The sequence below is a fragment of the Scatophagus argus genome, chromosome 12, assembly GCF_020382885.2.
Source record: "Scatophagus argus isolate fScaArg1 chromosome 12, fScaArg1.pri, whole genome shotgun sequence".
NCBI lineage: Eukaryota > Metazoa > Chordata > Actinopteri > Scatophagidae > Scatophagus > Scatophagus argus.
The window spans coordinates 11212567-11239797 of NC_058504.1; the positions used below are offsets into that span (position 1 = coordinate 11212567).

The following is a 27231-nucleotide window of genomic DNA, read 5'->3' on the forward strand; positions in this document are numbered from 1 at the left end:
GTAGACCTAATTGGGAATGAAAAACAGAAACAAAGCTCTTTATAAAAGTGAACAGTGCCCCCCTCTTGCTTTCAGGCGGATTTCCCAGCAGTGTGGCTACTGCAAACGGCGGAGGCATTTGTGGTGCGCACACACACACAGGCCGCCATCCACCTACATCTCAGCATCTCTCCAACGCAGTGCGGCTTTAAGAGGACCGGGGCTCTTAAATCTGCGGTTGGCTCCTCCTTCAACCATGATGTCAGTCGAAGGGAGAGCAAGAGGGAGAGAGGTGGGCAGTGTTGAGGAGGAACTGAGTTCATACAATACTACTGAGACATCTACAGCTTAGCAGACAGATACGGTGAACCGCCTATCCCGGCTCCTGTAAGTGATGCTGCACTGAGGCACACTTTGATCCAACTCCATTGGGGGGGCGATGCACTCTCTGCATCCCTCCTTTAAGAGTTTTTTTGGGGGAGCGTGCACATCCTTAAGTCATTCAAAACAAGTGGTTATGAAATAAATTAGGTTTAGGCTTTAAGGTTTTCATTTGAGGTCCGTTTTTTTTTTTGCGCTCTTGGATTGAAGTTTTGCGCGCTGGTCAAGAAGCCTTTAACGCACACGTTTAAGTTTTGTGCCAGCGATTTTATGCTGGTCAAATAAAGTAGGAATTTCAAGGCATTTGGTAGGCTAGGGATACAAAGTTAATGTAAAACAAGCTTGGATCAATGCGTATCTCCGCCCGTGGGATTGCGAGCCTAAGACATCCGAAGAGGAATTACGGCGTCCTTTCCAAACAAAGTTGATCGCTGTGCATGATTGCTTTTCTCTTGCACATGAGGACCACAGTTTTTTAGCGTATGGATAAGTTTTGTAGTGGATAACATTTTTCTTTTCTTCTTGCAACGCATTTTTCTGCCGCTTCTGATGAGGATCCTTCCCCCCCCTTTTTCCCCACTTCAGTTTAATTCGTGGCACTTCTTTTCTGTAAATCAGTGATGTCTCTACGCGACGGCACACACGGTTGATTCCATCGTATTGGAACGGAAAAGGTAAGCTTTGCTCTTCATCATGACTTTACTGTTGAGATCAATTTGTTTTTCACTTAAGCTGTATGCACATGACTGGTCTGTCTCCTGAGCGCATTCAGAAACGCTGGAGAGCGCCCATCAACAGCCTAATTTATGTGGTCCGTATAAAATCAAATTGATGTCCCAGTACCGGCGAAGAGCTGCGGTGTATTAACAGTCACTGAGCGCAACATAAGCTGGGCGAAAATTTAGTGATAGTCTACGGGGCACTTGGATAAATCAGTGTGTTGTGATGGTGGATCATTTTTTATGTTCCGTGGGTTTTCCTAGATCTGCTCCAGAGATAAACAGGCGTCCCCGTGCACCTGATGTAAATAGAAATTATCCATGGACGCGGTGTATCGTGGAAAATCTAAGCTGAGCTGTCGCATTATGAATGTGCATCGCGCGGCTGGTCACGACTTCGGGCGTTATTTAGTCTTGCTCCACACTGATAGCTAGACAGATAGGCCCACTTTCCAAGAGCACCCAACTACAGGGACTTGTCAATGCAGGTTCCAGAGCAGCAGCTGCTAAGCTCGGTGCGTGGGTGCGCGGTAACAGCGCGCTCGTGGTCAAACGCTTCAGCTGTCACAGACCATAACCTCAGGGATATCAGTCTGTTCACGCTCAGACTTTAGAGAAGGAAGGAATTTATATATGTGTGTATAGTTTTCTACTAGGAAGACTAGTTCAAATTTTGACGATTATAATCCCCGCTGCCCTGACAGTTGACCTCCATAGTTGGTTATTTGTTTTTTCATATATATATATATATATATATGTATATATACCTGCTCAATATGCAATAGATTATCATTGGACCCGTTTTTAAAGACCCCCACAAGGCCCACTGAACTCAATATTTTCTGGAGAGTTAGATCAAATGTGAATGTCTGAAGGTGGTATTTTAGCAGCAAACTGAGGTATTTGTATTAGAAGTGGAGTAAGTGAGTTAATAAGAGCATATTAAGTATGTGTTTTGATTAAAAAGAAAAAAAGAAGGAAAAGGGCAATTAAACCATTTGCTTGCCCAGATCTGCATTTAAAATTCATCACTAGGTACAGAACAATTGATCGTAGGCTGCATTTTTCTGACATACTGGACCCGTTACAACCATATCTCCATTATCTTTTCTGCTTTTGATAAATTCAGCTCTATGTCGACTGATTTGGGAGTTAACACCTTGTAAGAAAACTGTATAGGTTCTAATAGAGTCACAGAGCAGCCAACCTGTACTCTCAGAGGTGCTTCCCAAATGTCCCAGCTTTTGTCCCCCCCTTAAACACATCCAAACTCTTTTAGATTTCTTTTCTCTTCTGATAGTCTCTATAAAAACCCGGGGCTTTGTGCATATTTGAAGGACATCTTTAGTTTTGGTCCTCCTCCTGACTGGCATGATATTCACAGTAGTGTGTGTGAATTGTCTTTTTCACTTCCCATACAGGATAATATATTGATCATGACTACCCAAACTGAATTTACCAGAATCTATGGTGGTGTCTACAGCGCAATTCGCACCGCAAATATGGTCACTTTTGTAGATGAAAATGTTGTTTTATATGTTTTGTCAGTGTTTTCCTGTGTTATTTTAAAAGATAAAACTCAATTTTATTCATGTATATTATGAATAAAATAGACTTTTCTCTTTTAGTTTTAATTTTTCTGACTTTGTTTTAATTAATTGCATGTTTGTTTGTTTGTTGTCTGACAATTTATCTACCTGTCCATAATTTAGGATTTTGTCACATTAAGAAGTTCTAAGTTAACATTCAAGGTGATATAAAGCTACACTGAAATGGTCACACTTACATTTATCCTTAGGATGGCATTCACATGTATGGACTGCCCTCTTGAGGTCCATGATTACAACATTGAAAATTAGTATGTCATTTTGTTAATGCAGGATGGGAAGAAATATTATCTTGCGATCATTTGCTCTTTGATACTCAACTCTTTGTATCTAGGAATGAAGAAAAGGGTTGAGACATAAATAACCCACTGGGTTGTGCGCCCAAACACGATTGCCAGGCTTAATGCAAACATTGTGTAAAAGTCTGTCGGAATTTTGATTTATTATTTTTTCTTTTTCCAGTGATAAAAAAACAGGGTGATGCCGAAATCACAGCGATACTTGAACTTGAATATACATATTTTGACAGTATTAAATATCTTAGTCAATGTGGCCATTTATGTTGAGTAACATTTTCTTGCACTTTCTCACTCTTTGAGTTGAATTTAAGTAATATAGTCATTATGGAAATGTCCCAAGAGAAAACAACTTGTATTCGTCTGTCGTGTAAGGAGAATTGTTCTGGCTGTGTGGACTGAAAAAGAACTGACTGATCTTGACAGAAACCTGGTCTGTCAGGCTGTCAGCGATCCTTAAAGCTGTTGAAAGAGAAAAAGCCCAAGACAATCAAAAATATTACTTCTACCAGTGCCCCTTTTTTCTTTCTTTTTTTTTTTAATCTCTTTGTATCATAGGCAATATTGATAGGTACAACAGTGGTGAAAAGCTGCCTTTGACAGTTTAAGGACTGCAAATGTCTTGGGTCCCAGCCTTAAATCTTCCTAGTTGATGGTACCTTTAGGGGTGAAGGTAGGCGGTTGCAGTCACTCTACGTCTCCCCTCTCACTGCTACCTTCAGCGCGTGCAAACACCAAGAAGGTCTGTCCATCACATTCTTGTGAAAAGTGATCCGGGGCCAGCCTGCTCCTCTCCACTCTGTGTCCCCCAAGAGGGAGGTTGGAGTTTGCCTACTGGATTCAACCTGCTGTCTGGGGCTCAAAATAGCATTTCAGGAGACTAGTGAAATGTAAGCAAAGGAGACACTCTGACTGACACCTAGGATTTCTTTCGCCCTCCCTCTTGCTTTTTTTCCCCCCTCAAGCACCATTCGTTCTCTCACCTAGCCTGTCCCTCGTGGACAGGTTTCTTAAGAGTTATGACAAGTGAAAAGCCATGCATATGTTGGAAAATCATGGTTCAAATTAAATTGATAAAATACAAAGAGTAGTTTGTATCTTAATAATTAATTCTAATATAAAGTTTGGTTGTAATTTGTTAAAGGACAACATGTGTCTCTTACATATAACTAACTTCATAATTAATTAATAAGCATTTTAATTGTCTGATGTAAGAGTAAAATTTTGCTTCAGAACATCACATAATATCATAGCCAGAGTGTCCTCCTTGCTGCTGCGTTTGTACCCCTGCATGTACTCTGAGTCGAATATATACTACACCCCTTCATCCTGTGAAACATTATTGTCACTTACAAGGGAGAGGAAATCTAGATCATGCTTTGATCTTTCTGTTTTTTCACTTTGCGAATCACATCCCATTTAAGGATGTAATTTAAACTTCATTATGCGTCGAGCGAGCTCAGCCTTGGACTGCCTGGCGATCATCACAGTAAAGCAATTGCTGCTCACTCTCAGAAAGATGCACACTTCAAAGTAAAGCGTGTCACAGTCACTAATAGGATATATCTCATCAATATTTTGACATGACTGTACGACACTGCTAGTGCTATATGTGTAGAACGAAGAACCCTCACACCGATCAGTGTCAGCCATGTTTTTCTGTCCAACTGTTCTTTAATGAGTCTCATGTGACTGCCTTATGAAAAGAAATCTGTCTTTACAGGCTGCATAAATGCCTTGCAATTGTTGCTGATTCAAAACCAGCTTAATTAAATTCTTACTTTTAATCAATTCCCCTCTGTCGGTAGGCCGAGAGCTTCAATGGCTATGAATGCTCTTGCCTTGCCAATTTAGAGGACCCCTGTAGTGCAGTTTAGGTAGTCATACCTTTTCTACTGGATATTGTTTGACTCATGGAAATGGATGGATGGAAATTTCATAAAGTAGGAAATATTACAGTTCCCAAAGAGCTATTTGTGGTCCCTTGTTACTGCAGGTATGTATGCATTTTCAGCACCAGCTGTAGATCGTTTCTGTGATGGCTGTCATACACAATACTTTGAAGGAAATGGACGTTTGATTTGAAGGCACCTGCATTACAAACACAACCAAATATCTTGAAGAAAATCATATGAGATTGATAAACGCTCAGGGGTTTGGAGGACCTGAGCACACAGGGGGATATGAGCAATGAAGTGATATTAGTCATTAAATATATTGCGCTGGAATACACATGGGGTGCCAGAATTATTATGAGAAGTAAACCTAGCTGTGCTGCGGTGGCTTTACCCTGAGACATTACTGTAAAGTAAGAACGATCTAAAGACCAGTAATATTATTTTGTTGTTCTTCTGAAAAATCAACTGAATATGAATGTACCTTGGTAATTGCGGTGCATGACCACCACTGTAATATAAAAAGCCTGTTAAAGCCTGTGTGACCAAGCCTTCATAAAGACTGGTGTGATGGGGCAGAAATGGTGGAATTGCATTCATAAATGATATGCAAGAATGGATTAAATAAATGAATAAGTCAAAATGCCAGTTAGCAAGCTACATGAAGTAACTTCCCTAATAACTGACTAAACAATCTACTAATTATCTGGTGGGAAGCAGTCAATATTTCATGCTCATCATATACTGGCAGAGAAGTTGTTTCAGAAAATGAGTCCTCCGTCATCTGCCAGTGACCTACTTGGGCTTTGGCAATTGGAGTTTTTGCCCTCTGGCAATCCTTTGAATGTACAAAACAATTAAAGGTTTTGTAGAACAACAACATCAAATGAAGTGGCACCCAACACATGACAAGTTATTAAGGAATAATGTTCAGTGATGGTAAATCCATCTTCAGTGCATTTTCTGTTAAGGGTTTTATCGTAAGCATCATTCAGTACAAACAGCAAACTGGCTGCTGTTTAAATTTGATGTTGGAGAAAACACATTCAGCAGGATGTAATGAAGTTATGATTAAATTTCACTAATTTGACTGATGGCGGCTCCCACAATAAATAATTTCACGTTGTTGTCTCTTTCCACCACAGTTACCCTCAACAGCGCTCTTATCATATTGTGTATGTTTACACACATGGGCGTTCATGAAATATTTGCGAGTTCAATTGTTTACATTCACAGCAAATGAGGTTGTCCATTAATAGCTGCTGTCAAGCGGTGCTACTGCAAGTTTGTGTGTGTGTGTTTTCATGCATGGAAGCACCACTGCTTAAGGCTCAATTTTGCTGCCTCCAAATCAGCTGAAGTCTGGATGTGAGGTGCAGTTTATGAGGACACCACTGCACCATATTGACTCATATTGTCTCAGATATAAATTAAGTTCCTCTTTGTGCCGTGTCATATTTTGTTCATGCACACAACATTTTGTGAACAAGCTTTCAAAGCAAACAATTGTATCGCAACAGTGAACTAAACTGCTTTCATATTTTCAGTAAAAATATGAAAAGGTTCATTACACTGATGAAATGGATTGATGGAACACATTAACTACTAACCCTTACATGTCTGCTTGCTCAGTCGATGTCATCAAAGGTTAAGTGTGTAAAACAGATGTTAATTTGCTCTCAAAGACATAGGAAGGATGTGGGCTTATAACTAGTTGGATGAATAGGTCAAGATGAAAACTGTCAGGGAATATAGTAATTACGGCAGAACTTGAAGGCCATGTAATTTTGTGCATTGACATTGTGTGTCCTGTCTTTTTTCTTCTCTCTCTCTTGCTTTTCTTGGGGCAGAATTGCTGCTGTAGAAGTGAAGCATCCATCCACTCTTGAGTATGGACTTAGCAGGTCAGGCTCATGTGCTGGTGGTCTTGCTCACCTGTGTGGCCTTCCTATGCCGGGCCCAGGAGAGGGACTACACGGTGAAGGAGGAACAGCCAGAAAACGTCCGCATCGGGAACCTGCGCAAGGACTTGGACCTCAACCTGGACCCCAACATCAGACTATCCTCGCCGCTGCAGTTCAAGCCTGTGTACAAGACAGGTGACGTGCCTTTGGTGAGGGTGGAGGCCAACACGGGAGAGATCTTTACCACGAATCACAGAATCGACCGTGAGAAGCTTTGCTCTGGGGTCTTCGCTGAGAAACGCTGCTACTATGAGATTGAGGTGGCGGTGCTGCCGGATGAGATCTTTCGATTGGTGAAGATCCGTTTCCTGATTGAGGATGTTAACGACAACGCACCCCTTTTCCAGTCCACTGTAATAAACATCTCCATCCCGGAGAACACGGCCATCAACACCCGATACCCGGTGCCCTCAGCATTTGACCCTGATGTAGGAATAAATGGAATCCAACATTATGAACTAGTCAAGGTGAGGCTCACTCCTGTTTCAAATCTGACATACCTAGAATGGAAGTAGATAGGTATTTTCTTATGTTTGGTGGAGGCCACACTTATCTTCAATTTGATACAAGTTGTATTTATCAGAGGGGCATTTTCCAAACCCATTCTGCCTGTTATGATTTTGACTATATTATAAAAATTACTGCTGTACGGTATTTGGTGTACATGAAAATTTTAACTGCTTTGACTAACTGATTAGTTAAATGTTAGTGAAATGCTTTAAAAATGGATTATGCTTAGGTGACTATATTTATTTAAAAATGCACACACATCACTGTGGGTTTCATCTTGATATGAAGACCATATCTGAAGATCTATTTGGTTAATTTATTATTAATTAAAAACTTCCAAGTATCCGAGGCTGTATTTCTAAGTACAGATTCTTGAGTCTTCAAGAAAGTTGAGAGGGCCTGTTACTATATTTCTGCCATCTCATGTCTAAACTAAAAGCCATCTTGACCAAATCGAGTTAAATTAATAGTAAATGAGGGAGAAATATTGAAAGTGAAGGATAAGGGCTTCAAGCCTGATACTGGTACAGTCCTCAAGTTACTGGTTTTCTTTATGATCTTAATAGAATAAATAAATAGCTTTTAGAAAAGTAAATACGCTTTTGGGACTCCAATAGAACAGTTAACACCCATACATGTGACAAACCAAAGACCACTGTAGCAGTGTAATTTGGAAAAACACTTACAAAGAGATACAACAGGATAAAAAGTTCCACATTTTTTAATATAATGTAATATAGTAAGTTCTTAGGATATTTTCTTTGCCAGATTTTTCATCCCATAAGGTTTATGTAATACAATTCAGATTGTGCGTTATAGCTTCTCCTGTAAACCTACTGTATTGCTAGAGCTGAAGTGCTGGTGTATAGCCACGTGGGAAATTTTAACATGTAAAAAATATGACCTACATTTTCATAACGTGCAATGTGTCATGAAGCTCGCAATGTTTTATTGCTGTTAATACCTCCATATGCTGCATTTCAATTATGAGAGCAGGTTGTAAAGACGGGGATGTTTTCACCATGTACAGTAATATCAGAGAACAAGCAGTAGAAATTGCACACACAGCATATACTGCATGTCCAATTTCCAGCAACAGGTTGCATGTGCTAGTAGATCTAAGCAAGTGAGAAGGAATGTACTATATTATGTTAATAGAAGTCTCATGCAGAACTAGGAAAAGCTTTTCTTCATCATCTAATTGCTGCTTTATTAAACTGCAGTGCAATAATCTCTGTTGCCTCATGGAGTAAGCCCTAAATTTAGAAATATAGGATAATATCATGCATTCTTCATTTAGAATCTAGACAATGCTCTATGCTTTGTGTATGAATACTGGAAATGACATGAGCTCTTACAAATGAAGTGTAATCAAGGAGGGAGAAGGCAAGCACTCTGGAGGAGACCCTAAACATAATAAATAAAGAAAGGTTACAGGATTTGAGAACATGGTGTAAAACAGAAATGAGAAGTCCGTCTTGCAGTCTGAGATGAAGTTAACACCGGGCTAGAATGAACGGAATCGTTGCTGTCCGTGTCTGCCTTGAATACCAATTTGCATTTTTAAAGAGTTAGCTGCCAAGGCCGCTCCAGCGCAATGTCCTGAATTGTTTATGCCTGGAAAATTACCAACCAAATGTTCTGCTCATTATGATGATCATCTGCAATCATTTTTTGCCCTTTTCACAATATAAAGCTTTCTAAAAACCCTCACCAAGACTGTGGTGGGGTTATCTTTTGCAGGAAATTCCTCCTGCAGGGAGACACAGTGCATTCTCAGCACTGAGTCTGTTCTGCATCAGGTCTTCCCATTATATACTTATTGTCCTCAAGATTAATTTCCTTGTGCTCCTGGTTTCATATGAGTAAAACACAGAAAAAAGCACTGAAGGAGCCAGTAATATTTTCAACCTTTGGTATCTTTTATTTCAGAAGTGCAGTAGAAAGCCAAGGGTTTAGTGGGGAAGGAATGTGCAAGCACTTCCTAGAATAGCTCTTGGCCGTTAAGCCACTCTTGGACTATCTTTGTATGGTCCTGTGAGATTTGTCTCAGAAGCTTCCTCAAAGTGATAGTTTGCCCAGTTGTCTCGTGTTGTGCTCGACACGGTGCTGAAATTGCTACCATTGTATAGTACAGCAAGCTACGTACACATGGTCTGCACATGTAGCATGTCTGACTTTTCAGTATATAGAACAAATGAAAGAAACATCGTAGCCTCTTTGTACAACACTGTCCCTTTCTAAAGCTACTAAGCGCAACTTGTAATTTCATCTTACACAGTGCTCCAGACCCACACATAATGGGTGGTAATCACACTTGTGAAACTCAGCTATCAGTGTGGTGCAGTAGTGTGTCACCTGAACTGCAGAGAAGTAGTCATAAGAAATGGTCAAGGTCAAAGAAAGCAATCACATGCATGGATGGAGGAGGATCTCCCATGAAAGCAGATTCAATCACTTTATGTATTCACATAACCCAAGACAGAAATAAACGTAAGACTAAAGTAGATTCTGTTGTAGGTTTTGCTTAGGATTGTGATTGTTCACAAACACTGACTCCCTTTCTCCAGTGATGAATGATTTTGCAGCATCACACACTACATTAATCCAAGTTGTATCTATGTCAGCATCTTCAGACACATTGAGAGTAGGCGTCTTGTTCAAGTCATTTCATGTAGATCAATGTTCTGCTGCTGGCTGGGCTATGCTTCACTCACATACTGGTTGATGAAGTGTGTGTCTGTATTTTGGTTGGGCAATCTGAAGGGCTCTTAGATTTAACCATTTGCCACCTACCTAGGTTTTTCCTGGGGTACTTTACAATCCATGTGGTTGCAACATCTATCTGATTTACACCAAAGATTATTAAGGAGTTTTTTTTTTTCCCAACTCCTTTTGGTACTCCAAGTCTGAGTTTGAATAATTTTATACCTAAAATGATTCTAATTTTGCATTTGAAGATACAAAATTTATTCAAGCCCCACTCCCAAGTAGCAAGAAATATTTGATTAATGCATTGCATGGTGCCTATAGGCAGTGAATAGGGTTTTTGGGCAGAGAGCTCACTGTCAAGCATTTCCAGTTTTCATTAGCATCCTATTTTGACATATTATCCTCTTCTAGGCGTTGACAATAAGAGACAAAGTATTCCCAGCTTCTTTTTGTCTTAATTATATGCATGAAATCATAGCCAAGGGGAGAAGTGTATGAGGTATGAAGGAAAGAATGAGAGAGGAATGAAAGAGAGAGGAACAGAAAGAGAGGGAGTTTCTATCAGCATTATAAAGAGGTGCTATAGCTCATGATGAATAGCCCTCCCCAGTTAGCCCCATCCATGGGCATCACCGTGACTAGAGTCCTCCTGATAAATTCACAGCCCAATCTCAGTCTCCTCTTAGTTTTAATAAGGTCATCAACTTGACTGAAAGATGCATCCACTGGTAATCTGAGGTGCTGTCTGCAGAACAGGTTCAGAGCCATTCTTGCCTCATCATCAGCCACCTCTGCTTCTGTCAGTGTCTCTCCATCATTTTCATTTAAATTATCCATCTCTGATTATATTGCATACCACACACATCCTGCACATACAGTGCCACGATTCCTCTCCGATCACTGCAGATATCTGTGGTCCTGAAATGTGCAGTGAAGTCATCAAAGCTCGAGAAGACATGTACCTGTACAGCATATGTGTGTTGAAAGAGCATGGTATAATGTGCACACTTAGCTGTTTAGACAGCTTTGTCCTTCTCACTCAGCCTTAGGGTTTCCAGTGAGTGATTCATGCTAGTATTTGGCCTTTTCTTAGCCTGCCCTAGATCTTATCACAATCCACCAGACTAATTTTGCATTCAGGAGGATGCACAGCCTGAGAGATAGCTCTCTTCAACTTATTGAAATGCGCTGAGTGCTGTCTTGTCAGTTGTAAAATTGTGTGAAACCAAGACAAAAGCATAGAGAAGATGCTGGCTCATAAATCATTGTGCAGCATTCACTTTGACACATCCTAACTCAACATCCTACTATTAACATCAGAGTTTGCCAAATATCAGTGTGCATATACTCAGCTACTGTGCCGAATCTCTGAACTATTCAAACAACTGAGGATTGAGGAGCTTTGTGCAGATGGAGTAGTGCTTACCATTAGAGCTCCAGAATGTTGTTTTGGACCTTTCAGTTATGACAGAAATAGTTCTACAGTGTGTATTAAGATTCAGCCCTCTTCATCCGCAAGGCAGTGTCTACATTTCCAGATGTAGTTTTATCTACCATGTCCACTTACCCCTATATGACTTTTGCTTGCCAAAAGCATCACAAAATGCGGTCTGGAAAGATCACTGCTGCAGCATTGGCTGGTTTAAGTAGTTCTGTCAATCACTGACGTGTTGACACCATTCCCTCTGCAAGCAGTTTTTCACTGTACACAATAATTTACATGCTGCAGCTGCACGTTTCCTTGTGTCGGCTACAACACTGTGTTGGCACAAGGACAGTTCTAGATTTTAAAACCTACTGAGGACTCTTGTGCTCACAATTTGGTTGAACTGTGCCTTCCTTGAACGAGGAGAATGTATATATCTTAATCTCATTTGATAGCTGTGCCTAGACAGAGTAATCTCTTCCAACATTATGTGCAGCATGAAGCTTATCTCTTTAAGAAGGATGCTTTTTCTTGTTTTACCATGAAACTGCTTCTGACCGAAAGAGCTTCAAAGGGCTTCTTTGTTTCATAATGTGCATGCAGCTCATTCATGGGCTTGATCTTCTTATTTCCTCCCTTTACTCCCTCTTCCTCCTGTTCTGTCACTTGTCTCCCTCTCTCATCCTCCCTTTCCTTCCTCTCTCTTTTAATTTTAAAACATGTATGGATCCACACCGAACCCTTTTGAAATCTGAAATATCAGTGCTATTTTTTTTTTTAGGTGGAGGCAATTACTCTTAGCAGCTAGTGCCAGTTTCTCTGGTCTCTTATGGGGATTACTTATGCATTTGTGTTCACTTTCCTCTGGCTTTTGCTTATGCCTTGATTTAGCCCTCGAGCAAAAACCTGTCTAATATAAAGGATTTTTCACTCCTTCGTTTTAATCTATGGTGATCAAGTCTTGCAGTGTATTTTAAATGGGATCTTACTGGTGTGTCTCAAATTCTAGCTGTCTGTCTTCCATTATGAAATTGAATCAACTTTATGAATGTTGCAAGACTGTCTCTTCTATTCTAACTTGACACAAGATAGGAAGATAGAGTGAAATCTCATTTTAGTGACGGCAGAAGAAATCTGATGATGAGGCTAAAGACGTAAATGAATCCCTTCCAGTTGCAAGGAAGGGTGAATTTGATCGACTTTATATTACAATGATCACATACTTAAAAGAATTAACAAATGACCAAACTGAATTTGGTACTTCAATTTTACTTAATGTATATACAATACATTTGCAAAACAAACTGTTGATTATCATGTTTAAGAATGCTTTCCATTAATGCACAACCAACTGAGATCAACAGAGCGGAGCCAAAAATCAGCTCCTTTGTTTAAGAATGTCCTCAGTTGCTTAATTTGTTCCTGACATTACAAGTCAACCTGATTAACAGAAGGAAATGCCTTGACAAGCTGTGTGGCTTTTTAAGACAAGTGAAAAACCTACAATTTAAAAATTAGATGCATCAGTTCATCGTTTGCATGACTAGAGCAATATGTACCTTTGTTTGTTATTACTGAAGTGAAAATGTGCAATTCCTAGTTATGGTATTAATAAAATTATGTATGTGGAATTTTCATATGAATAACCATAAGTCCAAATGTTGTCTTGTCTCTGCAGAGTGTCAGCGAGTTTGGCTTAGACATCATTGAGACCCCTGAAGGTGACAAGTGGCCACAGCTCATTGTTCAGCAGAACCTGGATCGCGAGCAGAAGGACACATTTGTCATGAAAATAAAGGTAGAGGATGGTGGAAACCCCCCCAAGTCCAGCACTGCCATTCTCCAAGTCACCATCTCTGATGTCAATGACAATCGTCCCATCTTCAAGGACAGCGAGTTGGAGGTCACAGTACCGGAGAATGCACCTATGGGGACATCAGTTGCTCAGCTTCATGCCACAGATGCAGACCTGGGTTCCAATGCACAGATCCACTTTGCCTTCAGCAACCAGATCTCTGCCTCAACCAAACGTCACTTTGCCATTGATAGTTCTTCAGGACTGATCACTGTGAAGCAGCCACTGGACAGGGAGGTAACTCCTGTTCATAAACTGATCGTCCTTGCCAGTGATGGCAGCTCAACCCCCTCCCGAGCCACAGTCATTGTAAATGTAACTGATGTAAATGACAATGTTCCCACCATTGACACTCGCTACATTATCAACCTGGTTAATGGGACTGTTCTTCTGTCTGAGAATGCACCTCTCAACACGAAAATAGCCCTAATTACTGTTACTGACAAGGATGCAGATCTTTATGGCAAAGTAGCTTGCTACACTGACCATGATGTTCCTTTCCGGTTGAAGCCTGTCTTTAATGATCAGTTCTTACTAGAGACAGCTGCCCCCCTAGATTATGAGACGACTCGAGAATATGCAATTAAGATAGTGGCCTCGGATAGGGGGACACCTCCTTTGAACACTTCAGCTATGGTTTTAATTAAAATCAAGGATGAGAACGACAATGCACCCATCTTTCCCCAGCCGGAAATCCAACTTTCCATACCAGAGAACAATGACCCCTCTACACAGTTAATAAAAATCAGTGCCACTGACGCAGACAGCGGACATAATGCTGAGATTATTTATACTCTTGGCCCTGATGCACCTGATGGGTTTAACATAGACAGACGGTCAGGAATCCTCTCTGTTGGCAAACGCTTGGACAGAGAGAAGCAGGAGAGGTACTCATTCACTGTCATAGCAAGGGACAATGGCTCCACATTCCTACAGAGCAATGTCACTGTCAGGCTAATCGTCCAGGACCTTAATGACAACAGCCCAGCTTTCACACACCCTGAGTACAACTTCTATGTGCCTGAGAACCTGCCTCTCTATGGAACTGTGGGGTTAATCACGGTGACTGATGCAGATGCGGGAGATAATGCTGTTGTAACGCTCTCTATTTTGAACGGGAAAGACAATTTCATCATCGACCCCCAAACTGGTGTGATTAAACCCAATATCACCTTTGACAGGGAGCAGCAAAGCTCCTACACATTTATGGTCAAAGCAGTTGATGGAGGGCAACCTCCAAGCTCCTCCTACGCCAAGGTCACTATCAACGTTGTTGATGTGAACGACAATCGACCTGTATTTGTCATCCCTTCCTCCAATTATTCGTATGACCTCGTGCGAACCACCACCACACCTGGTGCTGTGGTCACCAGGGTGTTTGCCATTGACAATGATACAGGTATGAATGCCGAGCTGCAGTACAGTATTATCAGCAGCATCATCATCACATCCAGGGTCTCCCCTCGAGGTCTCTTTGCCATCGACAAAACAACTGGTAACATAACACTGCAGGAGAAAATAGTGGCAGCTGACCAAGGACTGCATAGGCTGGTAGTCAAGGTCAAGGATCTAGGCCAGCCTGAGTCCTTACATGCCATCGCACTTATTCACTTGTTTGTCAATGACACTGTGTCAAATGCAACCTTCATCCAAGAACAGCTGAGAAAAAGTATGGAGACACCCTTGGACCGTAACATAGGGGACAGCGAGGTAACTCCTCAGGCCAACGGATATGTGATTGTTGTCATAGCTATCATAGCAGGGACAATGACTGTCATCTTGGTAATATTTGTGACTGCCTTGGTGCGGTGCCGGCAGACGCCCAGACACAAAGTGGTACAAAAGGGCAAGCAGAGTGGTGAGTGGGTGTCACCCAACCAAGAAAACCGTCAGATCAAGAAGAAGAAGAAGAGGAAGAAGCGATCCCCTAAGAGCCTCCTCCTGAACTTTGTGACCATAGATGAATCCAAGCCTGACGACCCCACCCATGAGCATGTTAATGGTACACTGGATCTCCCTGTGGAGTTAGAGGAGCAAACCATGGGGAAGTACAACTGGGCCACCACGCCCACCACCTTCAAACCTGACAGCCCAGATTTAGCCAAGCATTACAAGTCAGCATCCCCCCAGCCTACATTTCAAATCAAACCGGAGACTCCAGTGGCCCCAAAGAAACACCATGTGATCCAGGAGCTCCCCTTGGACAACACGTTCGTGGTGGGCTGTGACTCACTCTCCAAGTGCTCATCGACTAGCTCCGACCCATACAGTGTCTCAGAGTGCAGCTGTCAGGGGGGATTCAAGACTGCAGGGCAAATCACCACTCGACAGGTAATTCATGACTTCCTTTTTAAACCCACCCACACTAGTCCCCACTCGCTCTCCCCTTGCTGTCCCATGGTAGGTGATGTGAAAGGGGGAGGGTGGCAGCATAGAGGTAGGGAGTTTTCCCACACAGACCATGACCATATCTACATGAATGTCATTTGCACTTAAATATGAGTGTGCTTAAAACAAAAGAATGAAAACATAAAACATAATTTGTTGCAATTAATAGAGTAAACCATTTACTATACCCACATATATTCACATATTCACCCTCCCCTTTAAGCAACCATAATTGCGTTATCATTTACAAAAATACAAGTTCAGGTTCATTTCTATTCAATAGCTTCAGTAATGGTGGCAGTACAGTTATTTCGCTATTTTAAACATAAGTGTGAGTGGTTGGTGGCAATATAGCCTAATTTAGAATTGCCAAAGATGGGCGGCAGTGATTCAACTCTCAACTGATGTATTTGAGGTCAAGACCGAATGATGTGGTGTGCATATACATTTGACTGACATGCTTAAACAAGGAAAAGAAAATATAAATATGGCAGCCAGAGTGACAACTCATCAGGTATTCATTTAGGCAAAAAGTGTGAGGGTAATGGCACAAAACAAAACAAAACAAAAAACCCCCCCAAAAAACGTTCTCTTCTTGTGCTAAAACAACTTGATAAATAATCCCACTTTTTGTGGCTTCCGTCCTCAAAATATTAAGTGCTGTCTCAACTGTGCTAGTGAGGCTCATTTGAATGCCAAGGTACAGCAAAGGGCTTATGATTCCCTAAGAGATATGTGCCAAATGTGAAGTGCCCCAATAAATAAAAGCTGGCAAGGGAAATAAATGTAAATCAGAGGTAAGGAGAGGTGGCCTTGCTCAGTGCTGACAGCCATAGCCGAGCGCTGTGGGGAAGACTGAATACTGCTCGGGGCAGAGGAGTGGGTCACAGGGACCAAGGTGACGCAGAGCCTTGTGACCACTATACTTAAACAGCAAGGGAGCAGTAGTCCATAAAAATGCTTGCCAGGCCAATGCTGCATTCAGCCCATAAATGCTCTACTTTAAAGACCCCAATTATTGTTATAAATGGCACATGTAGAAACACATTCTTTACGTTCTTTAAATTATTTCGCAACGGAGAAGTTGTGATGACATCACAACAAAGGTTTGTCACTGATCTGTGTTTTAGTTTGAGGATGTACATGTCGATATTTTACTTACTGTCACTACCACAATGGAACTAATCATGGTTGACTAGTCTGTGCAAGGGATAGTACTGTATTCATACTGATAATTGTGAATATTCCCTTAGTGTCACACATCCAGTTGACTTTGCTGGCTTTCTTGCCATTTTTGTTGATTTTTCCATTTCTTTTCTTTTAAGATTTCTTGAGGGTTTGGTTGTCGCTCGGTTGCATTGGCTTTCATTTTTGTTACTGTTTTGATCATAATTATCACAACTGCCATTCATCCAGTTCTGGGTCAATTTCATGATATTGCATCAATAATTGATTTTGTTTGATGAGGTGTTTGCTTTTGTTTGTGTCTGGTCTCATATTGCACACAGTTTTCAGATGTTTGGTTCATTTCTTTCTCCCAGTAAGCTCCTGTGTGACATCTAGCAAGCATCATAATTCCTTATGGCATAGTTTTGGTAAATGACTGTTGATCCCGCAAAATATTGTGCTTGGGATAATTTATGAAGACACCCACACAGATTTGATAGTCATTCCCTTCATCCACCTTTTATTTAAAGCCCTGGTTAAAAGCTATGCTCTGTCATGGTACATTATATTTAAGCCTACTACATGCCCTTGGTACCAAAGATTTAATTCATAATGTGTTTATATGACACACTGACGAGTTGTCAGGATGATTTTCCCATGTAACTGGCAGTGACTGCCCTGAAATATGCAGAAATATTCATACTGTGTTCTACAATACTGAATTATTATCCATCGTGAATTTTATGCATCAAGGATTTAAATTGATTTTTACTTATATTTTTTTTTTCACTTACTTTTACAGAGTATTTTGGTTGGAATAATTTAAAATCAATGAATATATGATTAGTAAACAACCAACAAAATCTTGAGGCTCTGAATGTATCAAATTATTTCGAGGGTATTCAGGACAGAGAAAGGATATACATAACATTCTCACAATTTGGTGTCACATAGAATCTGAATATTATCAAGAAAAAATCTTTTCTCATTGGGTTTTATCCACCAACCATATCTTCACTGATGTGAAGCTGATAAAACATAATTTTTTTTGTCCCCTTGAGCAAATGACAAGTGATGCTTCCCACTTTAGACATTAGATTTCCCACCAGTTTTAAGTGTGCTTATTTAAAGCCTGTTTCATGGTAAAAAATAGCATGAAGCTTTGCCTGATGAGAATCGGCGGCTGCAGAGGTTAATTAAATGCACTAAAGGGTTAATCACTCGTAATATAGTATGATTAAAATCACTGTAATTAGGTTTTGAATGAGACTGATAAGAAAGGAAAAAAGACAGCCATCCTTTAAGATTATCAGTGATGCCACATACTATCCTTGGGTGAGTCACGTCCTCAGGATGCGAAGTGACGGGACAATATGACCAGCTGTCCTGTTTGTTGAAGCCCTATTGTAATTTCATCTCCGTTTGATTTCATCTTTGTGCTTCTTTTGAAAAAGACTGTTTTCAAAGCCTAAAGAAGAGTACTTAGAAACGGAACTCGTTCAAAAAGTGTTGTTGCTTTTATCTGAGGAGTAACAAAGAAAATATGTGAGCACTCTAGAATTTGAGGAGATCATTTAAAGTATGGCTATTAAAACAAAAGCTGTATTTGGTCTGTCACTGCTAGCTATTCAGTACTTCTTGAGTCTACCTACTACCTAATACCAGAATTCCAGAGTCAAAGATCACAGGGAGGTTGCTGTGTTTTCCTTTTTGCTCATCAAAAGTGACAGATGGTGCTTTACAGTGATCTCTCATTCCTCCACGCTCACCCACACACCTAAAGCAGCTGAAAATAAACCAAAAACAAAAAGCCCACCCATGGAATAACAATGCTGAGGGCACACAGGAGGAGACGATTATGGTTTAAGGTCACCAAAATGTTTACAGGGACTTTACAGATGTAGCTGATAAAGAGCAAAGCTTGTAAAAATACTTCAGAGACTACAGATTTATGCCACCATATGGCATCATTATACAGCGAGAGCTGTATTTGCAAATACTTCCTACCCTCCCTTCTCGGTTTTTATGCATTTCATCATTTTCTTTTAACCCTTACCTCATGATATTAGAGGTCAATCTGCCTCCAGTGATGAGGAGCTCTTGTGTGAGTATGTGCTTTAGTGGAGACAGATCAAATGAGTACCACCCTGCTTGAGTGATCTCAGACACCCTCATGAATATGCAGAGAATTAAAAGGCTAACACATTCTTTTGTTTGGCCCATAATTCTGGGGCCATGAAGCATTTAGGGTCAGTGCCTAATGAAACTAACCTCCTATGACTCAATATAGGAGAAACCGCTCTTAGTGTTTCTGTGGTATCACATATGCATACATTACAGTTGATTAAATTCCCTTAGACAATAAGTGTTGTGTTCTGCCTTATTTATATTGCGATTTAGTATATCATCTTAAGAAACAAAAACACAAAGACCTTAATCATAAATGCATTGGGTAACAAGGGAAGCAGTGAACTAAATTCGTGCATATTGCCATTTATTTGTGTGGGTGACGGTACAAGCCTTTCACACAGGCCAGCCATAGTCTGATGACAAAGCGCTTGTGCTGACTCATAGTGGGTGCATAGCCAGGGGTGGGAGCCATGATTTTAAAAGGCTTATTAATCCAATCTGATGCTGATATGAAATCCTAGCGACTGATTTTATATATATATATGTATATATATACGTACACACACTCGCATATATATATATATATATATATGGTTATTTATTTTATTTTTATTTTTTTTTCGTTTGCTTCTGTTGAGTCATTCCATCTACAATCACTGTGCCTTGTTAATGTAAACACTATCAGGTCAGATTCTTCTTGATTCAGATATTAGCACATATGTCGCCATTAGGAACAGGAAAATGTCATATTCTGTACATATCAGAGGACCTACTGGCAAGGGTCCGAAAGAAAGAGTGGGCCTAAATTAATCCAAATGGCTTTTTGAGGGGGAATGAAGAGTGCTGCACTAGTGTGGTGGGAGACAAAAAGACAAATTTGGAGTGATAATTGGATAAGATTGCATGCTCTGATAAGTACAGGACAAATGCACAAGCTTGTGACACTTGTAGCATTCTTCAAGGAAATCTGACAAGATAATGACTTGATTGCCAGCCATACCTTGAAGAATGCTTTTTTTTTTTTTAATCTTCTACACTCCCTTCAGAGATTTTTTTTATGCAGTGTTCAGTGTAGCCTCACACTGATAAGGCTACAGCTTAGGCTGTTCAGAGCTCGATGATATTGTAACTGCAATCTCCCTATATCTGTCTGTCTCTCTATATTTCAGGAGACGGCACTGAAACCACCACACTATGGCACACTCTGTGGCACAGGTACAGCTCGCTCCCACAGGATTAAAATCAATCTCTAGCTCCCACTACCTAGAGAGAGAGAAAAAGAGAGAAAAGAGAAAGAAAGGGAGAGACAGAGAGAGAGAGAGAGATAGAGAGGGAGTAAAGAAGGTGAGAACTGAAGAGGTGAAACAAGTACTTTACCGTCTCTACAGCCTCAAACCCCACCTCTTCATACAATCGAGAGAAAAGATGAACTTGGAAGGGGTGAAAAAAAAAAATCTTAGAAAAAGAGAGACACTTCATGTTGCCTGCCTGAATCTTGACAAAGATCCTCCTGTGAATCTGTTGGAAGTTTGAAATGCTTTATTGAGTCCTATGCTATTACTTACCTGTGTCAGTGAGGATGATACTGTATGCCCTGAACCCTCCTCAGAAAAGTCCCACTCCAGCACCCACTCTGTAAAATAGGTGTCAAATACAGTCAGTAGATCTGTAAAGTTTGTTTATATGTATGTATGTATATCTATCACAGAGTTGATGGTGTTTATATTTATGGATTCTATTTCTTTGCCTTGCTTTCAAAACTGCCTGGTGGCCATTTTATTTTCATACTTTTTGATTTTTGTATTATTTGACGTTGCTCTATCTGGGCTTGCTCATGGAACTGATGACTTATAATGTATTTATGCTGCAAGGTCTACAAACCGTAGGCTTACATTAGTACTGAGCCCACATCACAGTGTACCTTTTCTGTCAACTTTCACCTCTTACTGTCCCACTTTTGATGCCACAGATAGCATTGAGTGTGGCTAATGTTCCAGAAGTATGCATGGCCCCACAATGCAACCACTTTTGTAGTGCTTTACAACTGTGCTACTGATCGCCATGCTGTTATTACACATGGTAGGACAAGTTTAATATGTTGAGCTAAGCCACAATCACAAGGGACTAACTGCTGGGGTTATAATCAAAAGCTGTTTATGTAGGGCAGATTTGAAGAGCACTAAGCCTGACCTTTTTGTGTGTTGCTTCCAAATGGGGAAGTGATTTAACCTGTGAGATCCACATTAAAATGACTCTGGACAACACAAACAGAGTAATAATAATCCTCAGGCTGTCTTTAATATGAGTTTCTGGGCTCAAGCAAAAATGACTTGACTTTGTGCGCTTATTTTCACTGACAAAAGAAATTTTTGATGAGAAGAACACTGAACACCAAAATAATAATAATAAAAAAAAAGTAATCCAGGCTTCAGTTTAAAAACAGCAATAAATTAATTTTGACAGAAAATCAACTACGGTGCATTTACTACTTCTTAGGATTTATTTTGTTCAGCACATCGTTTTGCTTCTACTGTTTCTATACCTATAGAATCATAATGGTACAGTATGTCCTGAGTACAATAACTTCTACAGTACAGGCTTGATGGGTTAGCAGCATTGTTGTTCAGTAGTCCTGTTAATTGGTGAGCTAAAGACTGCTTTGATAGACATGGCCTCTAAGGCACCTACAGTACATACATATAACCATAGAATTAGAGTCATTAAAATGGACATAGCTTGTGTAGTCATTTAGAAATGTACAGATGGACAAGACCAGAGGCTTTTCCCCCTCTTTTGAGAGGCTATATATAGTTAAATGAAATATCTGCAAGGACCCGAAGCCTTTTTGATTTAGGTCCAGTCTTAATATGTTGTGGTTCTATGGACTACAGTATGTCTATTTTAAAGTTTTTAATTTTATGTGTGTTCTCTCTTTGTGAGGGAGGTTGTTATTATTGAAGGAGGTATATTCATGTAATTATGGTATCAAATGTATTCACTACTGCGTAGGAGCCACAGTATGAGATATACATAGCATCCTAGCACTGTGTAATGATTAGATTTGCCTGATCTTTGGGGAAAAGAAAAAAAAAACACTCATACATGGGATGAGCTTTTGTTCTTGTAAGGGAGACAGACAGCCTCACTTTTATTCAATGTGAAGTACAATATGCACCTTACATGATCTTTGTAACTGACTTTGATTTGCCAGTGTGGAGAAAACTGTAAATGTTTTGTTTATGTATGTGTGCGCTTCTGAATTTATTAAAGTCTTTTGCATTGTATTGCATATTTTGACGACTCTTCTTATTCATTGTTTTTGAGCATTCAATGTTAGTCTGCATCACTCGGACAGCTCAATTTTCTGCTCACTTTACTACATCGGATTCACAAGAACAGTCAGGCTAAAATAAGGCAAAACACATGTTGTAGAATAATCATTTGTTTTTCTCTTATACAGTTAGCTAGCAGCATATAGTCCATGTCAAACAGGCTGTGGCCTGTAGAAATATGTGTGGCTGTGTTGGTTTGGACACCATTAATTGGCTCATTTCAGCCTTAGAAAAACTGCCAAAGCCTCCTCTCTTCTACATTTCACCACAATATAAGGCATTACTAGGAGGAAAAAACAAAGAAATGGTTTAGATATATATCGCTCATTAGGAACAGATTAGAGATAAAAAGTTATGGAGATTTAGGGGGGGAGCACATCCTTTGATGTGCGCAGACAGAAAACAGCAGAACAGAAGCTTTTTTTGGAACAACACAACTTTTTTTAAAAAAAAAATTTCCTCTTTTTTGTTGTTTCTCATCTATGGGAGAAGATAATGATTTGATAATGATAACCCTGCTATTATGATGTACAGTAGTGCACAAACACAGGCTGTTACACATCTGAGAGGAAGATTGATGCTAGAGGGCAAAATAATCACCGCTCTATCATTGTGTTATGCAGTGTTTATGCAGAATTGATCCAAAAATACAAGACTTGAAAGGCATAAAACAAAGCCAGTGTAGAGACAACAGAAAATGTTTAATTGCTTATCAAAGTTGCTTCATATTTTAAAACTCAGAAAGAGCTAATCAGTTCCCCCGGGGAAAATGTCCTCAGCGATTTGAGAAAATGGTGCACTCTCAAGTAGAACATTCTCATATGGAGAGTGCATAAATGTCAGCTTTCTATTAATAGATCAATATAAACCTGCTAAATGCCTCATTCTTACTTAAAAAAAACAGAGCCCGGGTTGATCATGAGGTAGTTGTATCTCTTTGAAATATTTAAATTATAATTTGATTTTTCATGTTGTGCATAATTAGGAAATGAAATGTTTTCAAATGAGTCATAAATAAATAAATACATAAATAAACTCTCAACAAAGCCACAGCATTAATGAGTCTTAACATTTGTGCATGGAGATAGAGTAGGCGATAAATGGATTTCTCTTCAGCTTAAGAGTGCATAGTCAAAGGTGAGAAAGTAGGAAAGTGGAAAAGTGGAAGATTTAGTAGAAGCAGAGTTGCTGGTGTGTGATTTATAACAGAAATTGTCTGTGTTCTGCCTTTGGACCGCTTTGCTGTTACTCCAATGTTACCACAGAGATGTACACTTGTTAGGAGTTTCAGCATGCGTTTGTGATGTTGGTCAGCTCACATTGTGTATTCCAGGTGATTTTTATCATCTATAAAATGTCCTCTAAATGTTGTCCCTTGGTTTTATTACAGCATGTCACTGAGTGAATTCTTTCCGGAGTTTCCTTGTTGATATATTGATTCCTGGCTTATGAGGATGCAGCATTCAATTTTGTCTAGCAAGCCAGGAAATTAGCAATATGTAGTAAGTTTTATTACATTTAATGTAATGATACATCTGAAAATGGCACAGCATATACAGATTGTGCTGCGGTGGTGAGTCTATCCATATGGTCTCCATTAATTGTATTTTTTTTATTATTATTATTTATTTCATGCTACACATTATGGTTAGACCTCTTTAGTAAAGCTCATTATATGCAGCCTGTAATATAATGCAATCAAGTACAAATGCTTATTATCAATAATTATGATGATGAACTTAAAGATGAATGAGAAACCATCGAGAAGTTTGTCATTTCGAAAAAAAAGAGCACATGACCCAGTGACTTTCCACAACCTTGAGAATACAATCAGTGCAATCAGTACCATAGGTACCCCTATTATCAGTTCTTTTCTTTCTGATGAATGTAACATAAAACTAGAACATATCTGAAACCCGTGTGGATAACATTGCATAGGAACTATTGAGACGGCAAAATCAACATTTTTCTTCACATTACATTGATTCTACAAGTCACTCACATTCTCTGCTGAGATCACAGCCATCCTCTGCAGACAGTATATGATGACAATTCAAGATTACAGTTTATTTATAATAAAGGACTGCTGCTGTCATAGCTTTGTAAAAACAGTGTGCCTTGAGTAATATGAACAGCAGGGTATTTTATGACATTTCTTTAAACTTGTATGAACAAAAAAAATCTGCTATTTATATGGATTTGTTCCTACCTGTGCCTCAAGTTGTGAATTTGTCTGTGATGATTTAACATATCTGTATGTTTTTAGGCAACATCAAATACACTAAGTGCCTTAAACAAAGAACATTTGGTGCTTTTGTACTTGACAAAAACATGCCTCTCATGTAAATGTTTTAAAATAAATACTATAAACGCTTCGTATTTATCATTTGTTGTCTATGGGGATGTGTAGGTCAATTAGACAAGTAGCAAGCGTGCACAGTGTATGATGTGAAGGTTTCCTGAAGCGATACTGACTGACTGTCTAAGCAGGGGCTATTTATGCATGTGCTGTGCAGTGGTGCAGGAAACAAGAAGATGCTGTCTTTCTGCAGCACTCTACTCAAGGCAACACTCCACACAATTGCTGCCAAATCTCTGCCAAACTGAATAATTCAATCATCCCCCATAGCTGCGGTGGTCTAGCTACCTTTGTGTGTGCAACAATCAAATCAGTGTGGAAGCCCGCCGAGTGGTTCTTTCTGAGACACTGAGTAGCACTACAGCCCGGAGATTGTTTTCATTGAAAACAATTCTGTTGATTAAACGAGGTGTGACTGTGGAGCGGGTATCTGAGGAACATCGATTGCTTGTACAATTGTTTGTTCCTTGTTAAAAGTGTGATCTAAAACAGTAGTTGCTGATACTGTGCAATGGTTTGTTGGTGCCTGAAAGACAGTTAGCATGTCTCTGCCTCCCCTAAAGTACCCAAGGTAGGGAAATCCACTGTGGTTGTTTCTGTAGGATTAATAATTCCCTCACAGTTGATACCCACACAAATTATGCTTTTGCATGGCTTTGTCAGTGCTTGATTGTTTTGTTGACTACTATGTTACTCCAGTTGTTACACTAGGGATAAGTGAGCTTTACAAGTATTCTTTAGGCAACACCCACTCACCTTATTCCCAACCCTCTTTGAAGCAATCACAAAGTTTAACACTAATCCCCCCAACATCAAAACAATACAAGTACAGTAAAGAGAAGGGGAAGAGGATGCAATATTTATTTATCATTTCAGCTACCGGGTCACTGCTGGTGTGACTGCATTCTATGGACATGTGCAAGTGGTTGATACATTGAAATTTGTATAAATTTTAAATACAGTTTTCAAAGCTAGCCATTTCCAACTTTGGGTCATTGTTCCAGAGTATGTGATAGTGTTGTGTTAAGGACAGTGTCAAGACAGGATGCTGTCGTTGCATGTTTGCAAGCTGAAGGTAGCCAGACTGAAAGGCAACAACTTAAGACATTGTCCAAGGAGGGCCATGTCTGTGTCCTCCTTAATCCTGGTAATCCCTGTTCAGAATTCTTGATTTGCTTTTGTAAAAGAGATTGGGAGATGATAAGATGCTCGCTCGCCTCCTTAGAATAGCTGATAATCTGGTTTGAACAGAGGACTCAGGGGGTATTTAGCCTGCCTTAACATTTGCCCAAGCAGATGGCGCTGACGGGGGAAGGCACAACCTTAGCCTCCAACCCCCTTCCTCTCTGCATGGTTCACTTTGAAGGGAAAAAAAAGAACAGTGGGATGATAATCAATGTTGTTTATTTTGTTGCTTGACTCTTTAAGTACTTTCAGAGAGATTATCGGCTTTTGCAGGGGATAATCGGGAAACCACAGACAATTGCTTTTTTCCATTCTGACAGTATCCCCCCACGAATGCGTAAAGAAGCCGATTTAAAGTAGAGGCCGACCCTTAATTCCTGATTAGTCCCATTGCAAACCCTGTTAAAATTAACTGGACACAGCGCTAATCACTGCATTTCAAACACTCCCTGTTCTGGCACAGTGGACATACCATATCCAGCCATGAGAAGACATCCAATGAGTGATATCTTCCTAAGTACTTGTGTTTGAAGCTGCCTATTCCTCAATGTGATGACACACACACTATGAATCTGGAAACCTTCTCCAGGGTAATTGTAATACTTCAGGGCTGAACAGTGAGTGTGCTGACCTCTTCTGACTACAGACAGAAGGAAGCCAATTTTCTTCCATGTTAAAAAAAAAAAGGAAAAATAATTGCTCTTATATTCGTTATAGATGCAGTTTGCTGTGTTAGAAAATAGGTGTTAAATCGTATTTGTTAGAGCTGACTGCATATCATTTCACTGTAACAGCTGCAAAATGCAAAGTCTCTTTAGTAAATATGGAATTGCAATACCTCCTACCCATGCAATATATAATTATAATAAGTCACCAAGTCTTTTATATTGGTTTCCTAAGCCCACCTCTTTAACCTTATTTCTCTGGCAATCTTCTCAGCTCGGACCGGACACCTGCAACAAAAGCATTTCTCTAATGAGATCAGCCCATTAACTAATTAGAGCTTCGCATGAAATAAGTTGGATGACTGTGGAAAGGTCTGCATATACAGAAGGACTGTTTAAACAAAGCATTTGATGCTTTTCCTGCTCTCTTTGTCTGTGCGGTTGTGTTCTATAACAGGATATTGTGCATAGCTGTCAGGCTCAATCTGGGGCAGAAACACAAAAGACAAGCAGAGGCCCCAAATGCATGCAGCTCAAACATGTACACAGTACAAAGTTAATCCACACATACACAATAACATGCTGATTTTCTTTCTGTGCTTTTGCTTCATCCAGTGACAAGCGAAAGGGTTCAAAGTGAATGCTTGAAAAATACTCTGTT

The 27231-nt window shown here is 39.9% G+C and overlaps 1 protein-coding gene across 2 annotated transcripts in view; it reads left to right on the forward strand.

The window, feature by feature from the left end:
* The first annotated feature begins 268 nt into the window (after positions 1-268).
* Positions 269-27231, forward strand: part of pcdh11 (protocadherin 11) — a 120656-nt gene continuing 93693 nt past the window's right edge. Inside the window, exons 1-4 of one of the 2 annotated variants that reach the window (XM_046406257.1) lie at positions 271-1034; positions 6728-7308; positions 13168-15675; positions 20199-22313. In XM_046406257.1, the coding sequence (XP_046262213.1) occupies positions 6769-7308; positions 13168-15675; positions 20199-20282 (3132 nt within the window). In that variant the 5' untranslated portion in view covers positions 271-1034; positions 6728-6768 and the 3' untranslated portion in view covers positions 20283-22313. Of the gene's footprint in view, positions 1035-6727; positions 7309-13167; positions 15676-20198; positions 22314-27231 lie in introns of those variants that run through there. The other variant, XM_046406256.1, reaches the window with a different exon arrangement.